Source organism: Mya arenaria, chromosome 3, assembly GCF_026914265.1.
Source record: "Mya arenaria isolate MELC-2E11 chromosome 3, ASM2691426v1".
Taxonomy (NCBI): Eukaryota; Metazoa; Mollusca; class Bivalvia; order Myida; family Myidae; genus Mya; species Mya arenaria.
The window spans coordinates 49,129,777-49,157,453 of NC_069124.1; the positions used below are offsets into that span (position 1 = coordinate 49,129,777).

Below are 27,677 nucleotides of genomic sequence, written 5' to 3' on the forward strand. Positions count from 1 at the left end.
CGTCGGGCTGTAAACCATTTTGCGGGCCTTTGCAGATGGTAAGGACCTCAAAAAGGTGTAATTACCGTATATTAATTAATAATAAATGGTAATATGTTATCGTAATAATAAAGCAAACCTGTGTTGTGTTATATTATGACAAAAAAATAAAAAAAAAGTTGTAAAAACGGTTTATCTGTGAGAGTGCAGCTTTAATATCGTGTGCTTACTTATGCTGTATAGACACCTTGCAGGTCCAGGAAACAATGAACTATTGTAAGAATTCACACTAGTTTTCTCTTAATCTAAGCCAAGCTCGCGTTTAATGTCGGTAAAAAGGGTACCTCATTTTTTTATATATAGCAAATATAAATCAAATGTACAGAAAAATAAGAAAATTAACACCTACACGTATTCAATCCGATTGATGTACTAGCGGTCAGTTGATGTAATTTAGCACATAGTTTACCAGTTTTGCATCTATCTAATCTTTGTTAAATGACACACTTTTCTTTCATCCACTACTATTCATTTATTTTGGAATCTGATTGGAGTTAGAGGACTGTTCAAGAAACAGTAACCATATAATTATACAGATGTTGTCAAAGGATTGTTTAGCTCCATCGGCATTTCTGAGATTGCAACTCCCATTATCAGATGAATTGCATTAAATAATCATAAATAATTATATATTTAAAAAAATACAACACTATCTTAATACTAGTTATAAATAAAAAAAACTGCAACTATTCAAAATCAGACCAGTTGAATGCATTATTATACAGCGTATTGGCTCAGCCTCCACGCTTTGACTCCAGCTCCCTGGCTTTGGCTCCAGCTCAACCCAGAAAAGGAGTATAAACATGCTTATTCCGGTAATCAGGCGGTCATTTTTATTCCTGATAAAAATAAAAGCACTCGATAATACTGGCTTTATCTTAAATGTAAGCTTCTTGAGTGAAATTCAGCTAAAAATTGGTGAAAATGTTCTACTTTCGTTTGTAAACATTGATGTGTTTGATGGGAGAATCGGTTTTATAACTTCATAAACAATATGTTTACAAAATAACCCAAATACGTGTGAAGATTAAACATATTTATATAGCACTGCATTTCCCGATTTCTCAAATAAGCCCTCATAATTGTGATATTAGATAAAATAACGAGTCATACTTACGTTTTACGATGATATCCGTTCTTTTTCTCTAGCTCGGAAGTGTCATTGGCTCCTTTTTATACACAGCTCCTAAAAGAGCTGGAGCCACTGTTTCGCACCCGTGTATTCCAGTGTGATCCATGCACATAGCCCCGCATGTCTGGATCTAGGGTTGCCAAGGGTGTTTCAAAGAACTAACATTATTGAAAAATAATTATAACAAAGTTCTATAATGACGCGAATGCATTAGTTATACCTCAAACATAATGTGCATTTTTTCAATAAGTTCCTCACTAATTTGTTTAAGGAAATGTATTTACGGATGAGATAAATCAGATAAGTAGGGAATGTTTAAATACCGTCAGTACCAATGGATTCTTCTTTAGAGGTCCATGGTTTCACATAATATGGCCTAAAAAGTAAAGTTATACACGCTAGTTTTGGAAGGAAATCCCATCATTTAACAGTAATTTTAATGAGGGTAACTTAATGGTTTGTTTGTTGTGTTTGTAATTGTGTATGCGGTGTAAGTTTGTTTGTGGTGTTTGTATTTGTGTATGCGGTGTAAGTTTGTTTGTGGTGTTTGTAATTGTGTATGCGGTGTAAGTTTGTTTGTGGTGTTTGTAATTGTGTATGCGGTGTAAGTTTGTTTGTGGTGTTTGTATTTGTGTATGCGGTGTAAGTTTGTTTGTGGTGTTTGTAATTGTGTATGCGGTGTAAGTTTGTTTGTGGTGTTTGTATTTGTGTATGCGGTGTTAGTTTGTTTGTAATTATGTATGCGGTGTAAGTTTGTTTGTGGTGTTTGTATTTGTGTATGCGGTATTAGTTTGTTTGTAATTGTGTATGCGGTGTAAGTTTGTTTGTGGTGTTTGTAATTGTGTATGCGGTGTAAGTTTGTTTGTTATTGTGTATGCGGTGTAAGTTTGTTTGTGGTGTTTGTATTTGTGTATGCGGTGTAAGTTTGTTTGTAATTGTGTATGCGGTGTAAGTTTGTTTGTGGTGTTTGTAATTGTGTATGCGGTGTAAGTTTGTTTGTAATTGTGTATGCGGTGTCAGTTTGTTTGTGGTGTTTGTATTTGTGTATGTGGTGTAAGTTTGTTTGTAATTGTGTATGCGGTTTAGGTTTGTTTGTGGTGTTTGTATTTGTGTATGCAGTGGAAGTTTGTTTGTGGTGTTTGTAATTGTGTATGCGGTGTAAGTTTGTTTGTGGTGTTTGTTATTGTGTATGTGGTGTAAGATTGTTTGTGGTGTTTGTAATTGTGTATGCGGTGTAAGTTTGTTTGTGGTGTTTGTAATTGTGTATGCGGTGTAAGTTTGTTTGTGGTGTTTGTTATTGTGTATGCGGTGTAGGTTTGTTTGTAATTGTGTATGCGGTGTAAGTTTGTTTGTGGTGTTTGTAATTTTGTATGCGGTGTAAGTTTGTTTGTTGTGTTTGTTATTGTTTATGCGGTATTAGTTTGTTTTTGGTATTTGTATTTATGTGTGTGCTGTTAATATGTTTGTATTTAAAGTTTATTATCGTTTTGGCCCTTGCCTTGTGCCCCTAAACAGGGCTTAATTGTTAATTTTCGACTTCAGCACTTGTCCCTGGAGTTTTCATTGTATTATTAAAGCTGATTATAAATGTATATCAAGAAGTGCTACGATAGTTTAGTTCGATACTGTATGATATGCGTTAACAAACATAAATGCAAAATGACCTTCAAAGAACACCATGCATTTTCGTATTTATTTCCATCTTATAGCACAAAATATTAGTGACAAACAAATAACAATGAAGTGAAAGTGTAGTACTTAACAGTTAAACATAATTACAATTTGGAAAATATAAGTAAACAAATTTGCAATGTTAAATGTTACTAGTACTCAGAGGTAATGTTTCAGAGAAATGAGTTTTGCAATGAAAAATGTCGACATACAGAGCAGAACCATGGAGCCCTTGTATGACAAAATATATTAATATAAAATTTACACCCTTCGTCTGTATCACTAACAGGAACATTTCATGAACTGACCAAATGCTTAAAACAAATACGAATATGAGTTGCTGTGCTGCAAAGTGAAATAAAAGATAATCAAAATTAAGAGTACCTGATTTGCATTACTGACAACACGTAATACCTTTACTCATAATGATGCTTTATTAGTGAATCGGTTGAACAGTACATTCATTAATGGTATATTACCGTGGTCCACTACTTGGTTAATGTTGCGGTGACATCGGATTCTTTTAGATCCAAAATGTGGGTTCGAATCCCACTAACGTTTAAAGGGACTGTACACCAGATTGGCACCAAAAAAAGTTTTTTTTCTGTAACGAATCTCAAGACAGTTATTTAACAGAATAGACTAAATAAGCTATAGACCTAACTCGGTAATATCACGTGTTAACACCGACTAGCCAATCACGCATAAGGAATTAATTCGACTAGGTAGACATACCCAGTAATCTTTTTTAATGGAAAAATACGAAATAACTGCTAAACTGAAATAAATTGTAAACTATGTGGTACTTCAGTTAGTAAGTTTCAATGCATTGTACACATTAATACCAAGTTTATGACAGTTTTCGACAATTTTCTTTTTTTTCAAAATGATTATCTGGTGCACAGTTGCTTTAATATTTTACTTAAGATTAATAGAAGGTTGATAGATATGTATAAATTATTAAAGAAACGTGCGACTTTGATCGTGAAATCTACAAATTGGACGAACTATTTACTGTTGCGAATGTGTATTCATAGATATTTGAAATTGTATTTTGTCTTGTAAAAGATGATATAATATACATTCAATATGTACAGTAAAATAAGATAAACTTGCATGAAAGAGAACTTCTGAATCATAAAATGATAAAAACGTATGCTATACACGGCTTCGAACCAATACCAGGACGCCACAATTGTCAGTCTTTCTAAGTGTCTGAGCAGTGTCAGCATACACCTTCGTTCATTTGGTTAAACACTTACAGCATTTTAAGAAGATAATGACCAATATTTTTTATTCAGTCAATGTGCAAATCGTGTTTACATGTTTACAAACTACCATATATAGTGCCGATATGAGAACGCCCTGTTCGCAACTATCATGATCTATTTACCAATAAGGCATACAAATTATGACGTACTTATAGTATACTATTAAAACTGCTTCAGCCGATGTATGCATGTATTTGGTAGTTTGAACGTCACCCGTATCACTTGAGCAGCCTCATATTTACATGAATCATATAAAACATAACAACTAATACTAGTTCAAAGGACACAAGTCACGAATCAAGTCAGATTTTGCATTATCCATATACATGTTAATAATAAGCACAGATATATTCCGTTTGTGTTTGGTGTGGAGCTATTTCTTCCATCCATTGTGTTTGCACTTGTTTGGATGCTTTCGGGTGTGTCTGAAAACAAACCATGAACATTTAAAAAAAAAATCAGATTAGCTTCGGGAAAAATGAACAGTCAACTTAAGGAAAATTAAAAAAAAATAAGGGAAACATTTAAATAAAAACAGTTGGATTTATATGTGGATATAAACTTGAATTTGTTATGACAGCCATAACCGGCAGATATACCAGATGTTTAATAATAAACCAGTAAAGTAGTTATGATAAAATATACGATATCACACAATATGCAATTATTTTCAAACCCTTAAATGGCATGAAAAGTCCTATAAAACAGGATTAAGCAAAGCTCCTTATTTTTGTTATTCAATAATTTGCGTAACGTTTACAGTTATAATAGTTTTTATACTTCAAATAGGAATTAGCTTTATGATTATCACAAAAAAACATTTTTCCTTTATCAAGATTCAATTTAGTTATGTATTTTGGCTTATTGAAATAACTTACTTAAGCCTTATAAGCTTAAAAGGTTTCGAGAAATTGGGGCCAGTCCTGTTGTATATATTCCGTTATTTTCGATGCAATAAAGTACGATTAAGTCAAACATACATAAGAATATAGTGATAAATCTTACCCCTCTTTTCGTTGTTTGTCTCTGCTAAAAAGACAAAGAATGTAGTTTTCAATATAGTTTGTGAACATAAACTTGCCATACATGTTATTTATTTTACATAAATATGTAAGCATTATATTAATACAATATACGTTAATCTACGTTAAAATTTAATAAAACTGTTAAAGACGACAATAAAAGCAGTATTTTTACATCGTAGAGAATAACAAAAACATGCAAGGGATTAAATCTTACTTCTTAGACTTATTCAAGAAATGATGTAAATAATATAGTAAAGAAATTAAACAAAATGTAGGACAAATATATAAAGCAAACTATCATTAACAAACATTCTGAAGACCTTAAAGTATTCCAAAACTAATTTAAATTTTGTCAATTTTGTTTTCCGATTTGTTTCGTATCATTGCTTATATTTATACTTGCTACGCACCATTGAGAACATCAACGTTGATTCTGGTGACGAGGGCCTTGCTGGCGCGGCATACGTACTTGCCCATGTCCGCCATTTGGGCACGCTCAATCTCTAGTGTGCTACTCAACATATTCTCCGCCAGCGCCACTTGCTGGTGAATGTATACCTGGGATAGCATTGTATTGTTTTATGTCTGTTCTTTCACTTCTATTCGGTGAAGCTTGGACATACGGAGAATAAAATATGTTTAGCATTACCTGAAGGAATACATTATCAATAAATTCATCGTTCAAACAAACAGTCCTAGTTCACTCTTTCCATTCAATATTATGGAAGCGTATTACGTATTTGAATAAGGGTGCTGAAAGACCGTCGACATCATAAAAGAAGTACAGTGAGACGCCTGACTATATCTACTGTGTATCGCATGTGCCAAAATAATACATAACAATTAAAATTGTTTTATTTTATGGGGACTCACCCCATGACGCAAATGGGCTATAGTGCTCAGAACTAAATAAAAACCTTGGCCAATATTTACCGATACATTGAGTTTGCGATTGAGACTCAGATTTAGAAGAGCAAAAGTACCCTTAGTAGCACATATACACAGTATGTAGGATACGATTTGACCACACAAGAATTAGGCTTAGGAATGTGCAGGTACTTTGATAACCAAATCCTATCGACTGTGTAGTTATATAGTGAGCAGCGTTGGTATATTAAATCTGGATTCTGGTTATTGAAAATATACCTATCTCCCACCCGAGACTTTGAAATCAGGTCATTCCAGCAATTGGAGATAAACTTATCTTTTTCACAGGAAAAGGGAAGTAGTAGCTTTTTCAGGCCGATGTCATATATTCGTATTCTAAACGATGTATTTATTTTGTTTCACTATTGCATCTGCTGTAAGTCCATTTCTGACGAACCTTACCCCCTTTCCTCTCATTTAAATTCTACCCATAACAAAAAGTTGCTGAAAACACGTTCCTATTGATATTCATATTATACTTCAGCGCTTTGTAATGTTATTTAAAATTTGAATATCATCTGATATTTCGTTTGTATTTCAACATGAATTGACGGAAAGTACCAGCTCATTAGCAATTTTCATAAGATGAAAAAGCCTGTACAACGTCGCTCTTTAAATTCAGACAATATTAATTCGACGAGCAGTTTTGAGACATATTTTCAGCAATTTTCAATAGTTCAACAGTGTATTTCTGCACAAGTCGTTGCATAAATACCAACTGTTTCAGCAAAACAGTTTACTACAATGGGAGAACAAGTATCAAGCATTTGCGGTCGGGAAAAATGTATGCCAACCCTTATTTATAACCCTATATTTTACTGTATCTCGATAAACTACGTTTCCTGCCCTTGTGTTAATAATAATCCATGAATATTATTTTAAGAATTCGAAGGTCTTTGATACAGATATGTTATTATACCTAGTCTTATTTAAACAAAATAGGCTTACTTGTCTTGCATAATCTGTTTGTATTTTTCTGCCTTCCACGAACCAGTCAATGGACTGAGGTGTGTCCTCACTGGTGACGTTACATGTTAGCAAGATGGACGTTCCCTTCTCCACAAACTGTGTGCCCGATATCTCTATGGCTGAAATAAAACGTTTACGTCAACATTAACACAAAGCTGTTTTATTGTTATTATTTTCTTAAGCATAATTTTATAAATATATACGGTTTTGTCTAGTTGCAAGGTTGTAAGACATTCATAATCAATTTTACAACTGTTCATACAATTAATATTCATAAAGATGTCCATTATATTCAAATAATGAGAGCATTAGAGATACAATCCCTTTCAAGTTCTGTTCAGCATTATGTCCGTTGCTTGTCATATTAACAAAGCACTTGATATTGACCATCTTATTGAAATATTTCATAAAAATACTTTGGAATGGTTTGGATGTCATGTTCAATTAAATATGCGATAGGCTCTATTTGAAACAATACAGAAAAAGTACGTGTCTTGTTCATTGCTGGTAATTGATAAATTCCATAGCAACATACAATTTCAGTGCCATGGAGATACAAGAGCATGCATAGATTGATACGCCTTCTATACAAAACATGTGAGGTTCTACTAAAACATAATTGTATGAAATAAAAGAAGCATGTGTTTAATTTGATTAAATAGAAGTATATCTATAAAGATAACACCTCGAAATGTAAAAAGAATGCGTATTATTGCTTCAAGATAAAAACTAACAATTGAAATGACATAATGGGTCTTCTATATACTTACATGGTTCCACCGGTTTTCCTTTGGTCTCTGAAAATAAACATAATATGCATCTTTAAATATTGTCAGTATGTGGAAGTTATCATGTTATGTACGGTAGCCACTATACATAAACCAAAACTATGAATATTCTTGCAATGACGCTTTAGACATATCATAATCATGATAAGACAAGTAGATGATAGATTTTGATGTGGTATGTGTAAACATAAGAGCGGATAAAAAGCGAAGTGATGATGAGCATAGACAAGTCTTTGGTTATTGGACAGCATCAAAACTCATTCATCAGACGTTCATAAAAAGGTTTGTTATTTGCGGAATATGTCAGCAGTACGACAGCACAAGACCATTTGCCCTAGTATTACCTAACTCTCTGCTAAGGATGGCCTTTTTAATCAATCAACAGTCGATTAACTGTTTATGGAAATAAAAGCAGGGGCATGTAACTCTTTGTAAATTTGTAAAAGCCCCATATACAATAACCCAATGTTTGTGAACATATTTTGAATTTATGTTAGCGTACAAATGCTTGCACTTTATTAACAACAAGTAAATAGTGTGTGGTGTAATTTCAAAGAAAAAATCACTTAATTCTTTGTCCTTTGGTACTCTCATATTTTTCAGTAATATGAACATAAATAATTGTAAATTCTTTTTAAATGCTGTTATATCTGCCTTTATACTCTGAGACCTTTTCGAACCATACTGAATACTAACCTAGATAATAATACATGACCTACAGGGCCGAGCCAATTTGCTAAAAGTTGTGTAGACACTGACTATACGTAACATAACCTACTACAAACAAAGTATTCTCTTATTTAGTTTACGTTCAAGGAAAAATAACTTTCCTTCGCAGTTGTATTCATATCTGTTACATGTTATACAGATAAGCCATTCGGAGCTCATCGGCCATTTTTATAAAAAAAAACTCGGGTATATTTGGACGGTTTACAAACTCAGAAATCGGTATGTTCAGGTCCGCTGCAAGTAGATCGCGTAGTAATTTAATCTTACAGTTAAACTTAATGAACTAACTTACCTAAATTACTTTTACAATAATACACTTCACTGACAATCAACTAAACATAGATCAATAAATAGTAAATACAAGTTAAAACACAACATTTAATTAATGATATAATTCAAAAATTTACGAACTACTTCAACTTATGTACCGGCATACATCCGAGGTTGTTTTCGATAAAAATGGCCGAAGAGTTCCGAATGACAGATAAGCTTTTCTCAAGAGATTCATTAAAGTAATATTTCCTTATTCTTACATATCGTTTCAGAAATATATAAATTAAAGTTTCTTATCTTAAACGAAATCAAAAAACGTTAACAATAAAAGCTTATCGTTGATGAAACATGTTACAGACGATATCATAGGATTCCCTTTGGACAACATATTAGTTATTTTAAGTGTTTAAAATTTCCATCACAATCATGATCCATTGGGAACTAGCTGCATGCACAATATGGACGATCTAGAATATTAATTTCTCATTTATGTTATCTTTAGTTGTCTGATAGCAGAACAAGAATACGCGGGAGAGAGGTCTGACTTCGCTCGAGTCACTTTTGAATATTTAGTTTATCTTTCGGCATGAAATGGCTCCGTTTCCACTTTGTCAGGACATGAACATTAAAATATATAAAGCACTTTTTCATAATATTGATGCACAATTGAATTAAAGTATGGTGGTTCCTTTGAATAAAATTACCACCATCAATGAATAACAAGAAAGTTCAGCATGAAACTAGATATACGTTTATAATTGGAAACGCAGTTTCCTCCTTTAAATTTTATTATGAATAAAGGCGCTGCTTCTACGGGCTTGAAGTGTTATTGCAGGAAACATTATTGTTCTTGTTCACTAAATACATCAAGTGGGACATACCAGGAATGAAAGGGAAACGTTTGTCATAAATGAATGCAGCTTGGAAGTATTTCATCGTATTTTAAGTTAAAAGACGCTGCATGTAAGAATATATTTGATATATACACAACGATGGACAATAATATTAAATACATTGTAATTCTCATATGATGATCGAATTATGCTACAGAATGAATGACAGTGTTTTTATTGTAAAACTCCTGTAGGATAATGATCAAAGTCCTCAGTAAATTTAACATCTAAATGAATACAAAATTGCATGAAAATGTTCACGACACTCCAGAATGAACCGGAATTCATATCAAATAAAAAATGAGTCAAGAGTCACTTACAAGCACAATTTACATGTGTACATAAGCTGACAGTGACTATATATACATTTACTCTGAGAGAGTTTTACGTAAAACAAAACATAGTTTTAACATATTCAACGAGTAGTCAGAAATACTTTGAAACAAAAGTATGGTTTATGTCGGCATATTAGGTTTGGATTATAAGAAGGATTGAACTGGCTTAATTCAACACGTTTTTTAAACAAAAAATAACAAATGAACTCGCAAAGACAGACAATCCCCCTTTATCTGTCAATACAATATTATAACATGTATATGAGAATTGAACCACATGGGCAAGCTCGTTCATGTTTCTAGTTCAATGATATTAGCCTAGGACATATTGGCAACCACATACATTCAAAAGATAGACCCCTTAAACAGCAAATAAGCTGAACAAACAAGTATGGGGGCATTTAAGTTCTTAAGTGGAACTCATATCACAAAAGGAACAGAAACAAAAGCGCAACGGAGAGAACGTGAACGTTCGTCCATTTTTTAAGTTAAAACAAAGGGGAATAACTCGACAATTATTAAAGCCAGGGATATGCGCGTATTGCTACTGACATTGTTATAGCCATGTTTTTTTACAATGAGTTATGTCCGCAACATGTGAACTAAGTATCATTCGAATATTATTAATCTTTTTTTAACCAACGATATATCTACGACTCGGAAACGTAAGCGACGACGTCGACTAACACTCTCTGGTTATGGCAATACCTCGAATTATTTATTCGAAAACAGATGAGCTAAAAATGCTTTCGCACAATCAGATAATTATTTTTAAAATAAATACCACTCACCGTAGACCTTTAATGTGATATTTCGTCGTATGGAAGAGCCCTTCAGGCTGACTTGGCACTCGTACGTGCCCGAGTCGAACGTTTGAGCGTTTTTTATGTGCAGGTTCCACTCGCCAAACTGCACGCGCTGAACCAGCTTAAAACGCTGCAGCTCGAGAAATTGCTCGTTACCCACTGTGATGGGCACATTGTAGGGCAATTTACGCCAAGATACCTGGAATATTAGACAATTTAATTCACCAATCATTGTTATGATATACTAGTTATATATTATCACTTACTCTTTAATGTATGTTTGTTCGATTACGGGGCAATGCGAGTCTGTCGATTTATATCAAAAAGGATTAACTTTATATCAGAAGATCTGAACAATATCTAACACACTCTATAGTATATGACTTGTTTTTGTGGGGTGAAACTATAATTTAAAATAAGATTTAATTTAAATGAAGGAACATGCCACACCATTACTGTAATAACAAACGTGAACTCTTATTTTAAAGAAAAAGGGACAGTCGTACTGTTTTTGTGCCGAGGTTTTCCACGCCACACCTCATGACGGCCTCTGCGCCCTTCTGTACGGTCACATTGGTAGGAGTGGTCGTAAAGGACGGAATGGTTACCTGACCGTATGCCGCAACTCCTGAAAACATTGATCATATACAATATTAACTGTTCTGTATGTGTACTTAATGATTAAACTGTGACGTCGCTTATTGCATATGTATGTATTTATTGAGAAATGACTGTTTTGAGTATTAACATGAATGTGAATGAATCATTTTGCACTTTAGACAAAAAACACTGTTAAAATAGAACGTCCGAAAGAAACTAGAACCGGACATTTGCCATTTTACAAATACTATATACCGCATTTATTATTGTCCATTCCATTCCATTCCTTAAGCTCCATTAGTGAGCATCAGCTTAAAGATAAACGTGCAATATTCATAAAAAAGTAAGTTACACTGTCCAGCTATGAACACGCGTTTGTGTAAGATTCCTTCGTGGCCGACCCACTACGTGGTTATAACATCGCCGGTAAGGTTTTGTTATCAAGAAAAAGACCCATCCTTTCACAATGCAAATTTCGTTACACCGAATGATGATGATATCGGTCATAATTATTGAGATAAGAATTAGACTGCTCCATCATATGCTATCATTAAAACTGCAATACCACACTAAGCGGTAAACTTGGAATACAGAAACTGATACTTTTCTCGGGGTTTAGTCAATTAATCTACAATTACATAATTCCGATCCCTAAGGACACCCAAATTATACGGAGTTCAACGTAGAGGCGATATCGTGATCATATCCATCATGAATTTACGATTATATAGCACTATGGCGTGCCGCCGGGAACTGTCCTATTATACACCATAAAAGGTCTGCTGAAGATTACATTGTCAATAAAAGCGAGCTTATTTTATACGGGAAGGTTTATAGTTTATGGCAAAACGCAAATATAACGTGGAACACTAGAAATTTGACCAATAAAATATATCTGGAAAATCACTTTAAAAGGAACAAAAATAAAAACAAAAACAGACGTTATATCATTATCTATAATAATAATATCATTATCTATTTCCCAACAACATAAACATTAAACGTCTATTGCAGTTGTTTTTTGGAAAACGTCAGGATTTAGACACATTATATAAGTAAGTAAATTGTTTATTTACTTATATGTCAAAAAGACTGCGCAAATGGTTATAATATGAAAAGAAGAAGCAGTGTATAAGTTTCAATCGGAAGTGTGTGGGTGAAGCGACCAGAGAAGGGTTCAGATTCAGAGGCGAGTTCAACCGCCCCCCCCCCCGGCTTAAATGGTCCAAACTAATTGTATATGTGAAATTGGGGGAAAAAGTAATAAAATACGATAGTTGTGCGTCTAGGTATCCCGGGGTGCGGCGGATTTGGCGGGGATTTTACCCGCGATTGACTGGCCCGAAAATCAAAGTCTCCGCTATTCCCCGGACCTGGGGGCGTGGTTACAAGTGACTGGTGCGTTAGCCGGTTGGTAACACCTGTTGGTTACTTACGTTGACATCCAAAGGTGATATTGCTTCACCTTCCGAATCCTCTCTATACTACTGATCTCTATCAGACATAAAACGCTTAGGGCTTGTATCGACATTTACCCACAAATACATTGTCTTATAATGTACTTACATCTGTCGGAATTGCCAGAAGGTATTTGCATTCAGAATTAATCATTAGATGTTGCACTGTTATTATAGAATAACACACAACTAATTACGTTCAGTTATAAAAAATCAACAACACAAAAACAGATCACTATTCATTAATTAAACGCAGGACCATTAGAATTTCTGACGAACCACCAGTTGCCTATCCTGTTTAATGCCCCATCAATTAGATAAAGTAACTTCATGGGATGAGAACTGTTTGGGAACATATCGAGGTCAATTGTTTGGTAGACACTCCAGATGAAAGGACACTAATTAATCAATCCTAAGGTTCACTGGCAAATAGTGTGTATGGCACAGGTACGCTTACTGCCACGAATTCAGAGCATTCAAACTATACTGGAGTTCCGAGACAATACGCCTGAATGATAAATAAAAACAAATAATGATAAATCATGGCTTTGATCTGCTCCTTTACAATATGCCATTGAAATTTACATGATTTGCATTTTGGGATGAATGATTAACATTTTCTCTTAATATCATGGCACGTATAAATGTAGTCCGACAGTATACTAGAGAACACAATGTCTTAATTTTGACTTGCTTGTGTGGACATTACAGTCAAACTTGTACTAAAGTGGCCACCTTCATAAAATTGCTGCCATTTCAGTAATCTTTCAACAAATGGTATATAACATATAGTTTGAATGACATCACATCATCATCAGTAGAAGCAGCAGCAGAAGCAGCAGCTTCACCGCAAAATGATTCGAAGGAACTCTATTTGTTGAGATCTAATAAACTATAGCTGTTGAGTGGTATGACAGTGGTATGCTGAATTTATATCAAACAATATCAGGCCATTTATGGCATAAGTAAAATCCCAAAGCTTTAACAGACAAAAAACTACTTAAAGATGATATGAAAGCACAAAAATCATATACACACACAAAATATTTGAGTACTTAACAACAAGTAAAGAAAACAACTGTAAATATATGTATCTGAGCAACATTTCGCCAACGTTAAAAAACCCTTCAACTCAGAAATCTGATAGTGATTAAATTGAGCACAAACCAGAAATCAAACCTTTATACTTAAGGAAGATTATTCGTATGCTCTCATCAAGCTGTCCTCATACATAAAACCAAAGGAGCGAGAGTCACAGTTCCGCGCAAATGAAAGACTGTAGATGGTAAAATACAAAATGGAAGATTTAAAAATACATTTGGTTCTAAAGACCCGTCCCTGCTAAAGGGGATATCATCGACAGATGGTAAAAAGCGAGCATAGTACTCGCTTTCTTCCCTTATACGTATATTTTTTTGTGATTTAAGGAGGGCACATTTCGGACTGAAAAATATCCTAATCTAAAACTTTCTAAATTAGAAGTCCTACTCATTGCTCAAACGGGCGAGCTTAATTTCTTCGAAAAGAAGTTCTTTATTGATCTAAATATAGCGGTTCGTTCATAATGTCTTAAAAGCTTCAGGCATATTCTGCGTCACTCGGAACTCCTCGGTCCATGATTTTCCATCGAAAACAACCTATGTATTCCGGTACATCAGTATGAGGGGTTTTTAAAGTTTAAATAATAGTATTTCTGTCTGTAGCTTTTAAACGTGTATTTCGTAAATCTAAGTTTAGAATGATTGCCAGTGAAGTGTATTATTGCATATATAATTAAGATTCCGAAGAGTAAATTCGTTAAGTTAACGGCTAAATTGAAATTACTACGCGATCTACTTGCAGCGTGCCAAATTAGCAAATGGCCAAGGCGGTTCGAATGCGTAAATACTGGTCGCAACGTGGGGAAGAGTACTTGTATCCGGAATAGCCTCCCAGATGCAATAGCAGCGCAGTATGAAAATGAAGTTGGAAAGGACACTTACGAATAACCCTTTTTATGAATCAAAACTAACGAACATGTTTCAAGTATATCAGATAAAGAACGCGTGATTCTTAGTACCTTGCTATATATTATTTACTACAAAACTCTCGTGTTGATGTATGTCTTTACCAATAGAATAAGTCAAATATTGTTCTAGAGATTTTATTACCATACATCCGAAGACCGTTTTGCGTATCAATAACACGCCATTATAATTAAGAAATGAAACATCAAATGTTTCGAATCAAAACAATCGAGAGGGAATAAACGGTGAACGTTATATGATTGTCTGCACGCAATCGACAGTTCAAAATTCTCTGGTGTTGGCCCCACTTGACCCACTTCGCATACGATACTTTATGTGGTAAGTTTCCTTGATGTATAAACCACACATTTATAAGAAAGGTTATTTTCCTTGTTCTATAAACCATACTTCAAGGAGTCGTATGGAATAATCAGCAGCAGGTGTTAAGGCGATTTATTTGTCAAAGGATTCATTATTGTTCCATTCTGATTCATGCATAAAGTCTTGTAGCGCCATATATTTCATAGATCTCATTTCGACATCTAATTTTCTTGTTGTGAATGAGGACTTATAACTCCAATTCTATGAAACTCATTTTTCTTTTCATCACTTTCAGGATCTATGGAAATGGAGAGAATAGTATACGGATATGGTAAAGAAACATTTGTCAATAATTACCAAGCCATAAAAGGCGAATGTAATTATGTAAAATGCACATTTTTGATAAAATTGCACATTGATATTTGAATGTGAAGAATGCGATAATATGCCACATCAAAAACCTGCATCTATTACAAATTTCACATGTGTCATGCATGACTATCTTATTTGAAAAATGATATCCTATTTTGGATGCGTTTCATGAACATTATCATATTCGCCATAATGATAAATAGTATGATCTGTAAAAAAAAACACGATCTAACAGAGTCCTGCATTTTTTATGGGTGGTATGCTTGTTTTGAACAGCTGAACCATCAATATCAAATAAAAACAAATAAAACGTTTTGAGAACACTGATGCAGTAATTATACTTCAAAGGCCAACTTTCAAAGTGATGCCAAAGCTTACTTCAAGTCATTATAAGAAATTAAGAGATTAATATAAAACCTATTTACACAGTAAGTTTTGTTCGTAAGTTGTTTTATAAGTCATTCATCACTGAGTTCGTAAGTTGTTTTTTATATCATTCATCATTGTATTTCTATTGATGATGTTTGACATTTTCTTTTTAAACCATAATCACGCAAATTGAATGTTATTGTCACTTGATCTTGGACAGAAACTGCTGTTCTTGTCAATTTAAAAAAAGAAGAAAAAAAAGAGGTTTTTGTTCACATTTTATGCATAAAACAAATCTTCACCTTTGTATTGAATTTTAATTAACACACATACATTGTATGATTCATTTAGTGATATAAGCAGTTATTTTACTAACTCAGGCCCAAAGAGTGTCTTATTTGTTTCACTGCAATGGCTTTTGTGGACATTTATAAGAAAAAAAATAGTTTTTAGATATCAGTGTGTGTATACCACGTGATAAATTGCGTCATAAATGCTACGTCGGAAGGCAATATATTGCTTCGGATAAAGACTTTAAGCAAAGATAACTTTACTATTTCTTCACCATTTTAATTAAAAAAATATTGCGCAGTCTACGCCGCTTACGGAGCCCCGTCTTTGGTCATTAACCAGAGTTGAATTGAGCGTTTTGTTTCTTAAAACACTTCGACAAACCTTTTCACAATACGGCCGTCTGCCGGAGAACTGTCAAAACTTCTGTAATAACATGAAGGTGGGCTCTTTAAGCGGCAAAGACTGCCCTTTGTTATCTTTAATTTAAGTCTTTATTTTAAGCAAAATGTTGTCTTCCGACGTACCACTTGTGACGAAATTTATCACGTGGTATACACATACTGGGTATATTATATGTTCGTCGAAAACTGAAAAGCAAGCAAAAAAGAAGGGCTTGTCTATAAAGTGTTTGATAAGTACATGTATTATCGACGTATTACATTGTTAGCAGGCCTATCACACTGGCACAAAAACAGACACAGGCGAGCTGCTAATTCTCAACACTCTAATGACATGCTGTGAGCAATAAATGCTTCCAGTGATCCGTTTGATGGACGTCTCATCAGAGACCTTCTGAACATATCATAAAGAAAAACTCAATACAGATGTCCCTAAAGGACGTTGACTACAGTTCAACGATTTCAGAAAAAAAAACAGGTTTCAGAAACGATTTATGATTTGTAGACTCAAGCACCTCAGAGAGAAAAAGTATGAATAAAAATAGGAATTTATCCCCTAAATATACGGAGCATTAAGAAGTCATCCTACCAATGTCCGAACTCCCATACGTTAATTACTAAGAATGATTGTTTACACGTGTTATAGGTTACCTAAGAAACACTGGCATAGTTTATGTCTTAGTTATACTGTTATTACTTATGTTGCATTACAAAGGGAAGGTTAGGTTAGGGTGTATGATGAGGAACTGTTAATGAGTGCGCGTAATTAGGAGCGTGTTAAGACAGCTCTGTTACATATGCATAACATTCTTCATACGTCAACATAGCTATGTAAGATTTACTAAACTGAGAATTATACGTGGTTACTATTGAACTGTAAGGATGGGGTCATTATTTTTAACTTACGACCACAACGACTCAGTTATTTCTACCAGAGTGAAAATGTTACAAAACAATAGAGCTTCATTGGAAACACGAGCCGAATATTATGTGGACATTGAACAAAATATGTCGAATTTGCTCTCAGCAAATGTGTATACAATTTACAGTCGAACTCCGTTGGCTCGAACTCGCTTGGCTCGAATTCCTCATTTCCTCGAACTAGATGTAAAGGACCGATTTCTTAATACAGAAGGTAAACAACCCTCATTGCCTCGAATTTTCCGATGCCCGAGGTATTTTCGCCGGTCCCTGAGAGTTCGAGAAAAAGGGGTTTAACTGTAGTATAATATAGTGTAAATAACCACCCACTGTAGCATTAACCTGCCAACTGATATAACAACGGAAACTCCCTTGACGAGCCCAGCGGGTTGTTTATAAAGATTGACAGGTTATATACTACGCTACGAGGTACAAAACGCCACGAGAAACACAACGCCACTCCACGAGATACACGACGCCACGAGATACACAACGCCACGCGATACACAACGCAACGCAACGAGATACATGACGCAACGAAATACACAGCGCCACGAGATACTCAACACAACGCCACGAGATACACAACGCCACGATATACACAACGCAACGCAACGAGATACAAGACGCCACGAGAAAACCAACACAACGCCACGAGATACACAACGTAACGCCACGAGATACACAACGTAACGCAACGAGATACACAACGCCACGATATACACAACGCAACGCAACGAGATACACGACGCCTCGAGATACACAACGCCACGAGATACACAACGCCACGAGATACACAACGCCACGAGAAACACAACGCAACGCCATGATATACACAACGCAACGAGATACGCAACGCCAGGAGATACACAACACAACGCCACGATATACACAACGCCACGATATACACAACGCAACGAGATACACAACACCACGAGATATACAACGCCATGCCACGATATACACAACGCAACGAGATACACAACGCAACGAGATACACGACGCCACGCCACGAGAAACACAACACCACTCCATGAGATACACAACGCCACGCCACGAGAAACACAACGCCACGCCACGATAAACACAACCCCACTCCATGAGACTCAAAATGCTACGAGAAACACAACGCCATTCTAAAAAAATACACAACGCCACTAGATATCATACTCCACAAGACATACACTGAACGCCATACCACAAACTAGGATGACCGCATTTGAAAGGTCGGTTATAAACATAGGAAATTATTTGACGTTAAACTAGTTTATTAGGGCTCAACTGCATACTTGTCCAAACATTTATCAAAACGAGCAAAATCAAATGTGTAAGCCTCACTGAACAGCATCGTTACTTTCCAATTATGCTCAGATTATTAATTTATTATCCATTACCAAGTAATCACTTCGAAACAAGACAACCGTTAAAATGAACGACGTTTGTTTTTATGTATTCATAATTCATCATAAAATGGACCGATGGAAAAGCAATTTAAGAATACTTAAAGATAATAGACATCAGATATGATTTAATGATAACTGGATCTTATCCCCTTGTGAGTATTAAAACTGGGCGACTAGACAGATCTGATTTATGACGGCAGTACTGCGGTAAAGTAAATTTTGTTGCAATTATTTTTTGTGCTAACGATATCGGTAAAAATGTTCTCGAGAAATGAATTTGGCATTAACACATTTTTTATGTGCGGACATTCACCCTTTTTATTATACAACCATTTAGCAAACATTCGGAGCTCCTCCGCCATTTTTATCGAAAACAACTTGGGATGTAAATAGACGGTTTACAATGTTATAAATCGATACATTTTAAGTCCGTTGCAAGTAGATCGCGTAGTAATTTAATTTAGCACTTAAACTTAATGACTTAACTGTTGGGAATATTAATTATATTTGCATTACTACACTTCACTGGCAATCAATTTGAACTAAGATCAACAAATACCAGATAAAACACATAATTTAGTTAACGATATAATTCAAAATTTTACGAACTTCTTCTTCTGATGTACCGGCATACATCCGATTTTTTTCGATCAAAATAGCCGAGGAGTTCCAAATGTTTAGCAAACTGCCTACGGATGTCCGGTTAGCGCAGAAGTTAAAGCGCGTTCACTTCCTACCAAGGTTCGATTCCCGGGCTGGGCGCATGTGAGTTTGGTCGGTGGACACCAAGCCGGACAGGTGGATTTCCTCACAGCACAAGACCACACTCCCGCGCCACATGATGCCGACGAGAGTGACTTAGTATAAAATATCAAAACTTCCTTCACAATCTACCGGTATTTCGTACTGCATTTGTTTGGCTTCAATGCGAACTGAAGTATCCCCTTGCTAAAATTCTGCACTCTCACAGATTGACCGCTTTGACAACTTATTTATTTTTGTTTAAGGATGAGCCAATGTTTGCGTTAACGTATGGAAACCAGTCATAGAAGGCTGCTGACAAGGCATAAGACGGCAATTTTATATATTCTCATTCGAAAATGAATGTTTTATCGACAAAAGCGCTTCTAACGCTTTAAGGTAAATGAAATGTCCGTCTGTTTTTCAAACAATTGAGATCTGTTCCATTGTGAGTTATCTTATATGACTGAATTCAATGCATTGATACTAAAATCAGCTGATTCTGAGACAAAATGAAACAAAGTCAAACCTGTCATTCTGTGAGAGTGCAGATTTAACAAGTGTTTTTTTTTTGTACTGCCGCTGCAGCATACATATACTTTTTGATACCATTACGAGGTGAATGACTCTCTGTAGTGGTAATGTGTGTCTGAAAACCTTTCATACTATTTATATGAGTTCTTGTAATGGTTATAAAATTACCGACTCAAAGCTTATGGTCGTCATGTCAAGTGTTTTAATAACCTTTATGACTTGATAATCATCATAATTTCTGGTTCTCGCATCTACTTTTGATATCTACGTTCACCGCCAACAAGACCCGCGATCATCGACATTATTGCAAACGGTTATTTCCCACTTATAAGAAATGAACATTTCTCTTTTAAAGTTTATAATCGAACATGTTAAAAATAAGACAAATTTTGTTTACTTTAAGTGAACTTATTACTTATTCAATATCAGTACAAACGAGTGTATAACAAACTTAAATTATCTCGTGGCGTTGATAAACCTTTTAACTTCTTACTTAATAATGCACTTAGAAAATATAAATTACTGAAAACACGATTGTAGCCGTGTATTTAATAGCTGAAAATGCACACATATATTAAATGACTGGTGAGTGTTAAAAGATATATATAGTGATCAACTATCGTCTCATAAGGTTAGAATTACTGTGTTGCATGGTGTCCCGTCCTTTTAAATTAAACACGGAATCCTTCATAAAAAACATTGTCTTCGATAATTAGTCATCCATTTCGGAAAAATAAAACAATTGTATTAATTATGGTTCATCTTAATTCGGAGTACGAGAGCATCTTTAAATGAGAGTACAATTATACGGTTTTATTATGTTTTTGTGCAGTGGTTTTTGACGTTCTTGTTTCCCATAACAAAAAAACAACACGTTTTTCCAGACATCAAAGGGCACAAGTGAAATTGATTACATATGACTATGGAAGACTAAAATGTCACTGGCGATATTAAATATACCTTGATATGAAGTGTTTTTGGAGTGATTTCTTCCTTGGTTAGTAGTTCGTAAGTGCCTGTAATTTGGCAATTATTACGAAAATGAGATCTTTTTGATGAACTGTCATTAATCTTTGCTTCGCATCTGGGGTTTATTAGAGTCGTGCTAAAATGCATAGCTTTCGTTATTGCTCGAAATGTCGTGTTCAACCAATTCTATATAGAACAACGACATTATCGCAATAAGATTAATATGTAGATTAAGGTGAAGTGCTTTCTTATGTTCGGGTATTCGGGCTGGTTTAAGATGACGCTAAAGTGAGACGTTTACCTGGGCGTAATTTACCAGTGGTTTAGGCGAAATTGCACTTTTTTATTTTTAATGATAATATTTCTAAAAATTTGGCATTCGGAACACCTCCGTAATTTTCCATCGAAAACAACCCCGGATGTATGCCGTTACATCAGTAGAAGAAGTTCGTTAACTTTTTAATAAAAGTTTTGATTAACTTAGTGTTTTAACTTGTATTTTATATCACTTAGTTTGAATTGATTGCCATTTAAGTGTATTATTGAATAAAAAAATAAAGATTCCCAAGAGTCATTAATATTAACTGCTGAATAGTATTTAATACGCGATCTACTTGCGGCGTAGTTAAATGTAAAGTAACCTGACATTTTAAACCACCCATAAACATCCGAGCAAAATTGTTTTGATGTAAATTGGCCGAGGAAAATGAATGAAAATTGGGTTGTCAATCTTAAAGCATATGTTGAAACTGAAAACAATGAACTATGTTAGAAGAAAGTGGGAGAGAAACTTGAAATGGCCAAACAAGAATGCGAAGAAGCATTTGATTCACGATTTCATCAAAACGTTGCCGTGTTTAAGAAAAATATAAAAAATACATTAATAGAGAACAGACTGATCTTTTTTCGACAATTTTGTGGTTATCAAGATAACAAAAGGACATTTAAACAGTCCTTGTGGTCAGCACTTTTTTGTCGGTATTTTAATTATTGCGAGGTAACGTATGTATGAAAAGAAAGCTTTACCCAAAACTTAAAAGTTTTATTCTGACCTGAGCGTTTTTTTGAATGTTTTTTTCTTCTAAATTATTGCCTTCCGACGTAGCATTTATGACACGTTTAAATGTAATTTAACACGTGGTATACAAACACTGCCTATGTAGCTGTGGAATGTACCATCGCATTTTGAAACAAGACTGTCGCCGGAGGGAAATTGGCCCTCATGGGTAAATCATTGTCTGAATAAATTTTTAATTGACACAGGTGCTTAGGCCTTTACACACTTTACACCGTAGATATTTATCTGGAAGGTTTCATCATATCACTAGCATCATTAAAAGTTAATACGTAAATACTGGTGCCATTAGACATAATTACTCTATTGATTTTGTAGTCCCGGAAATAAATTTCGTCGCAATAAGCAAGATATGTGTGATTGAACAAAATTGTTATAAGATGGTTCACAGTTTCAGAAAATATACGAAATTATAAGGGCTTAGGGTTTCAAAATGTATCAGACATTATCGAGGTTGGGAATTTGAAACAGACACCTGAAAACTATTTTATCTCTTTTAAATAGCCTGGCGCCGATTAAAAAAAGGAACGATTAAAGACGCAAGTTAAAATTATCTAAGTGTCATCTGTTCGTTATCTAGCTACATCTCTAAATAAATAGAACTTTTTCAGTATTAAAATTGAGCACACAGTTAACAAAATCAACTGTCAATATGTTGGCATTTGTGACGTTTATACAGATTAAAGATAATTGAAGTTACGACTTAAATCCTTGTATTGAAGCGGCCCCCTACACTTGAAACACAGCCGATGCATTCAATTTATTTGCGCTATGGCTTAAGAACACCGGTATATAAATTTTAGCAGTAATCGTATAATTTTCTTTAGTATAAAATGAAATGAAACAAATGCTATTTCGAATTTTCCCTAACCTGCCCGGTTAAGGTTTTGCTTGACCGCTTGTTAGATTTATTGTTCAATCAACTGTGTAAACATCATGTATAAACCGTTTCTTGTTTTATAATTTAGTAAAACAGACACAACCGTACACTTAAATAGGTTGTGGACCAATCATATACCATTTGAAAGTAGTTTTATGTATTTCGTTTTCATACACAATACAATATTATTTGGTTATATTTATACTTTACATAACCATCATCCTATTCTGTACGATTTATCCATCACTTATACTGTATTTATTTTATAAATTCAATAGTTACAAAAAACTCTGATATACATTATAAGAAGTATCTTTCGGCGCGCGCGCCTTGCAAAATATCCTAATCGTTGCTAATCACCTACCTTGTATGAAGCTTATTAGAAGACACAAGACGGCTATCAAGTGTCCAGTGTTCGTCCGTCTGTCTGTCATCCTGGCTGTGTATGCATGATGGGCGAGGCCTATCAACGCGCTCTTTGTGTCACAAATGTAAATCCAAACAATGGTGAAACTGTGTGTCTTAGGTTTTTTGTTTTAATTATTACAACTGTTGCGGTGCGATTTTCACAATATTTGTCCCACCACAATCATCCGAGAAGTCAACACCGTTTGTCCGAAAAGACAACAGTAAACACTTGATCACAATTTCTATTAAGACTACAATAGACTGCGTGACGCGTTTCCGAACATTACGGTCTGTCAACAATGGTTTTAGTTAATCCTGAAACCTGCTTAATATCTGCGATACAATCTTCGGCTGGTTTCGTCTATCGGAATTCCTCCTGAAAAAATACAATGAAATTTAACTACTAAATGCTTTCTTTCGCACAGATTATGTCTAGATGTCTGTTCCCTGGCTGACTTCACAATTCAATCTAGTATTGTTTAAATCATGGCAATTATTGTCCGTGACCCGGGCATTGGATAGAAAATGCGGATATATTGTGAAAAGAAATTATCACATTTGAATATTTCATTGCTATTATCAAAACATTCATTTACAAACCTTTATAAACGTTAAAACGTTGACGCAGAAACTCAAAGTATTATTTTATTAAGTAAGCTGCAAGCTAAATGTTTATTACAATTTTTCTTTAAGACTGAACATGAAGTAAAAGCAATCTTTGGAACGCGTCATTGTCTCATAAACTCTGAAATAAATATAGCTAAACATATTTGGTATATATACCACAAATTGATCTTATTAAATGAAACATAAACCAATTAAATTATGTTCTCCTTTAGCCGATTAACAGTATATATACAACAAATTCATCTTATTAAAAGAAACATAAACAAATGGAATTATTTTCACCTTTAGCCGATTAGCAGCTTTTTATAAATCCATTTGAGCCAGTCTGAAACATAACTGTTATCAAACTCGAAAAAAAGAACGATTGAAAGTAGATAAATACTGGACCACCTAACGGGACGGTTGGAGACAGACATATTCCAATTATGGAAAGCAAATACCGAAGTGAGCCGGATTTTAAATAATTGGAGACGGGTTTCTAAACGTAGGGATTTTGTCTGCTGTGTATGGTGGTCATTAGGGGAATATAAGTTAAGGGATTAATAACAGGGAATTAACTGTTCATTTGACTTACAACAGTGTACTGACCGATCCTTTTATGAGGTTTTAGCAAGTAGGATGGACACTAATATATTAGAAACGTTTAAATCGACGAAAAAAGAAAACAACTATGTAGTCTATTTCAAATAAATTACAGCCCTGAATTTGATATGTAAAAAATTGTGTTATAAACCTTCAACAGAAACCAATTACTAAAAATGATAAAATATCTAGAATCGGTTGTATGTTTATTTCAGAAACTTGTTTAATATTTAGTTTCACCGAATATTCAAATATGAATTCTCATTGCATGAGGAATGTTGTATTTATACGACTCATTTTTATAATATTCAAGAAAACTGATATACTAAACATAACAATAACTAATTTTGACTTTAGCGTATAATTCAACTTTTACACTAGATCACACTTCTAAAACAGACTGACCGGCGAGAGACGGTTTGCTTTGGTTAAACTTATCAAGCGAATAGAAGTGTCATATTGAAATGATATCACATTTCAAAAATACATCTTTCATCTTCGTTGTAAAATTCAGAAATCTAATCTGACAAGTTAATTAGTATCACTAATAAACATTGGCTTAATAATAACAGTACTTTAAAGTTTATAATAACCATATTTATCAAAAACAAAATAATGATAAGAATCTAAATTCGCTTTCAAAATACTGAAGCCGTCGTCAGGATTATTAAGCCTCTGTAGTTGTGGGCTTTCAGGTTAGATAATACCTTAAGCGGCAACTCTGTTGCTTGTACTAAATTGTGTTATATACTTTTATTCATATCAAATGGACTAAATGTTTGAGTTACATTTATTCCACATCGTTAACATACTGACTTTCTTCTAAAACAGTCATGTTATTTCCGCCGCCGCTTATTTTAAACCCTCACCACTGGGAAATGCTTTCCCCACAATGCCACTATCTATATAAATCACCCGTCCGGTGTATTATGCCCAGGGGTTCTATTACTCCTCGTTCGGAAGAGAAGTTCTCCACAGTTCAACAGCGCAGTACATTGTCGATACATACAAATGAATGGCAGCTTCTGCTGCAATCCTATAATTGAAATATCTTTGCATTGTCTGAACGATGAGGAGGGTAAGAATATATCGGGGGGGGGGGGGGGTGAAGGCGAAAAGGTTCTAATTGACATAAAATAAAGAAGAAGATAAAACCTTTTCGCTTTCATCCCTCGAAATTAATAAGTTTATTGAAGAATATATGGCGAAAAATTGAATCTGTATATATTAAGAAAGTAGACCACAAAGTTAATGGTATATTCTATAATGATTTAGACAGAAAATAGTGCCTGTCTTTTAAAGCCATTCTCACCCGTGTTTACAAGTGTTACATTGTTACAAATGCATTAGTTTACATGTAAAACAGAATCCTGAGAAACCTGTACTGTATGATGTTTCCTTTCCACTTATTGTCTATGAGGATGATAAAGTATTCTAATTAACAATGTTTGTTGTGGATATCTTGATGGTAGCCAAAACACAATGATGTTGAAAACCCACTGACATTACTGAACAATCAGAACATCACTAAACGATTATTAGTGCTATATTCTTGTCTGACCTGTCTGTACTCTACGTCTTTCTTCTCACTAAACTGTCTACGAAATATGTCTTCAACATCTTCATTCGTCTAAGTAGACCAGAAAACATGATGCAGAAGTCTGGTGAGTGTCCATTATATACGTGTAATTCAGGGTTTATGTCAAAGTGCATAGAAAACCATTTGCTTTTTTAATTTCATGTTTCGATTGATAGACATGATGTACGATGTCCTATACTCGTAAGTTCAATAACTTAAGTTTTCACATATCAAAAGGTCGAAAACCGCTTCAAGATACCATACAACATTTCGACACTGGTATTGGTAAATACGAAAAGTCGTCAGTCGAAACATGATATGGTAAACGCCTAGAACGCGGCCGGTAGATCACTTCTAGAATCCATTGCAGTTTAAGATGAAACGAACCAAATAATTATAAAATTGAACGAAAGAAAGGAAAGTTCTACACATTTGTAATTCAGAAATGAAAACAGAAGGAATGTCTCGTATATTTGCAACAGCAACGTCTTGAAATGCTCAAGAGACATAGCTGATCCAATATTGTGTTTATAAAAAAATATTAATCAGCAAAATAGTTTACATATCAAGCATGTTTGGGACCAGTGGACAAATACATAGGCAAACTTTTTTGCGTAATTATGTAATGAGGAATAGCCATATAGAGTAAACTTAATGAATTTACTCCAATGTTACAGTATTAAGAAACCATTTATGTCATTAGATCACGTCTAGCTTTACAAACAGCACGCAAGAAAACGATACCCGTTCGTAATAGATTCACTAGAGACTTTTGAATTATTGGATTTATCTTACAGCTATTGTTATATTATCATAATGATTCACTGACACCGATCATGTCTTATATCGATCGTGTTTCTTTTGAATGCAGCCAGATAATAACGATGTTAAAAGACAACACTTCATGTTGAAAGACATGTCAACATTAAGTACCAAAAGCAGTTATTTTACGCTGATCATTTGTCGGGTGTGCCTTTACCTCTTCACGGTTGCTAAAACACACCATTCAAAGTGCCATTGGCCGCATCCAATATATGCGTAAAGCCCAACGTTGTACAACTTTTGAAGATCAACCTTATGTTCAATATTTCAGGAATGTTCTGGAACCTGTTGGAAAGACGATGTTCAGGAAAAATATCATGGTTTTTCCTACAACATGCATTGATATGCATTTTAACACCTATGTTGTCTTTGCTTTGGAAAGTTGTGTGTCCATCGCGTGCTTTGGGAAGTTGTGTGACCATCGCGTGCTTTGGGAAGTTGTGTGTCCATCGCGTGCTTTG

At 34.5% G+C, this 27,677-nt stretch overlaps 1 protein-coding gene across 7 annotated transcripts in view; it reads right to left on the bottom strand.

Annotated features, from left to right (window-relative positions):
- Positions 1-2,850: 2,850 nt before the first annotated feature.
- Positions 2,851-27,677, bottom strand: part of LOC128226718 (hemicentin-1-like) — a 90,532-nt gene continuing 65,705 nt past the window's right edge. For 6 of the 7 annotated variants that reach the window (XM_052936710.1, XM_052936712.1, XM_052936711.1 and 3 more), the window contains exons 2-9: positions 23,563-23,982; positions 11,365-11,486; positions 10,844-11,057; positions 7,805-7,831; positions 7,014-7,153; positions 5,549-5,696; positions 5,119-5,142; positions 2,851-4,538 (exon numbers count right to left, since the gene is read on the bottom strand). In XM_052936710.1, the coding sequence (XP_052792670.1) occupies positions 4,411-4,538; positions 5,119-5,142; positions 5,549-5,696; positions 7,014-7,153; positions 7,805-7,831; positions 10,844-11,057; positions 11,365-11,486; positions 23,563-23,632 (873 nt within the window). In that variant the 5' untranslated portion in view covers positions 23,633-23,982 and the 3' untranslated portion in view covers positions 2,851-4,410. The remainder of the gene's footprint in view (positions 4,539-5,118; positions 5,143-5,548; positions 5,697-7,013; positions 7,154-7,804; positions 7,832-10,843; positions 11,058-11,364; positions 11,487-23,562; positions 23,983-27,677) is intronic. The other variant, XM_052936714.1, reaches the window with a different exon arrangement.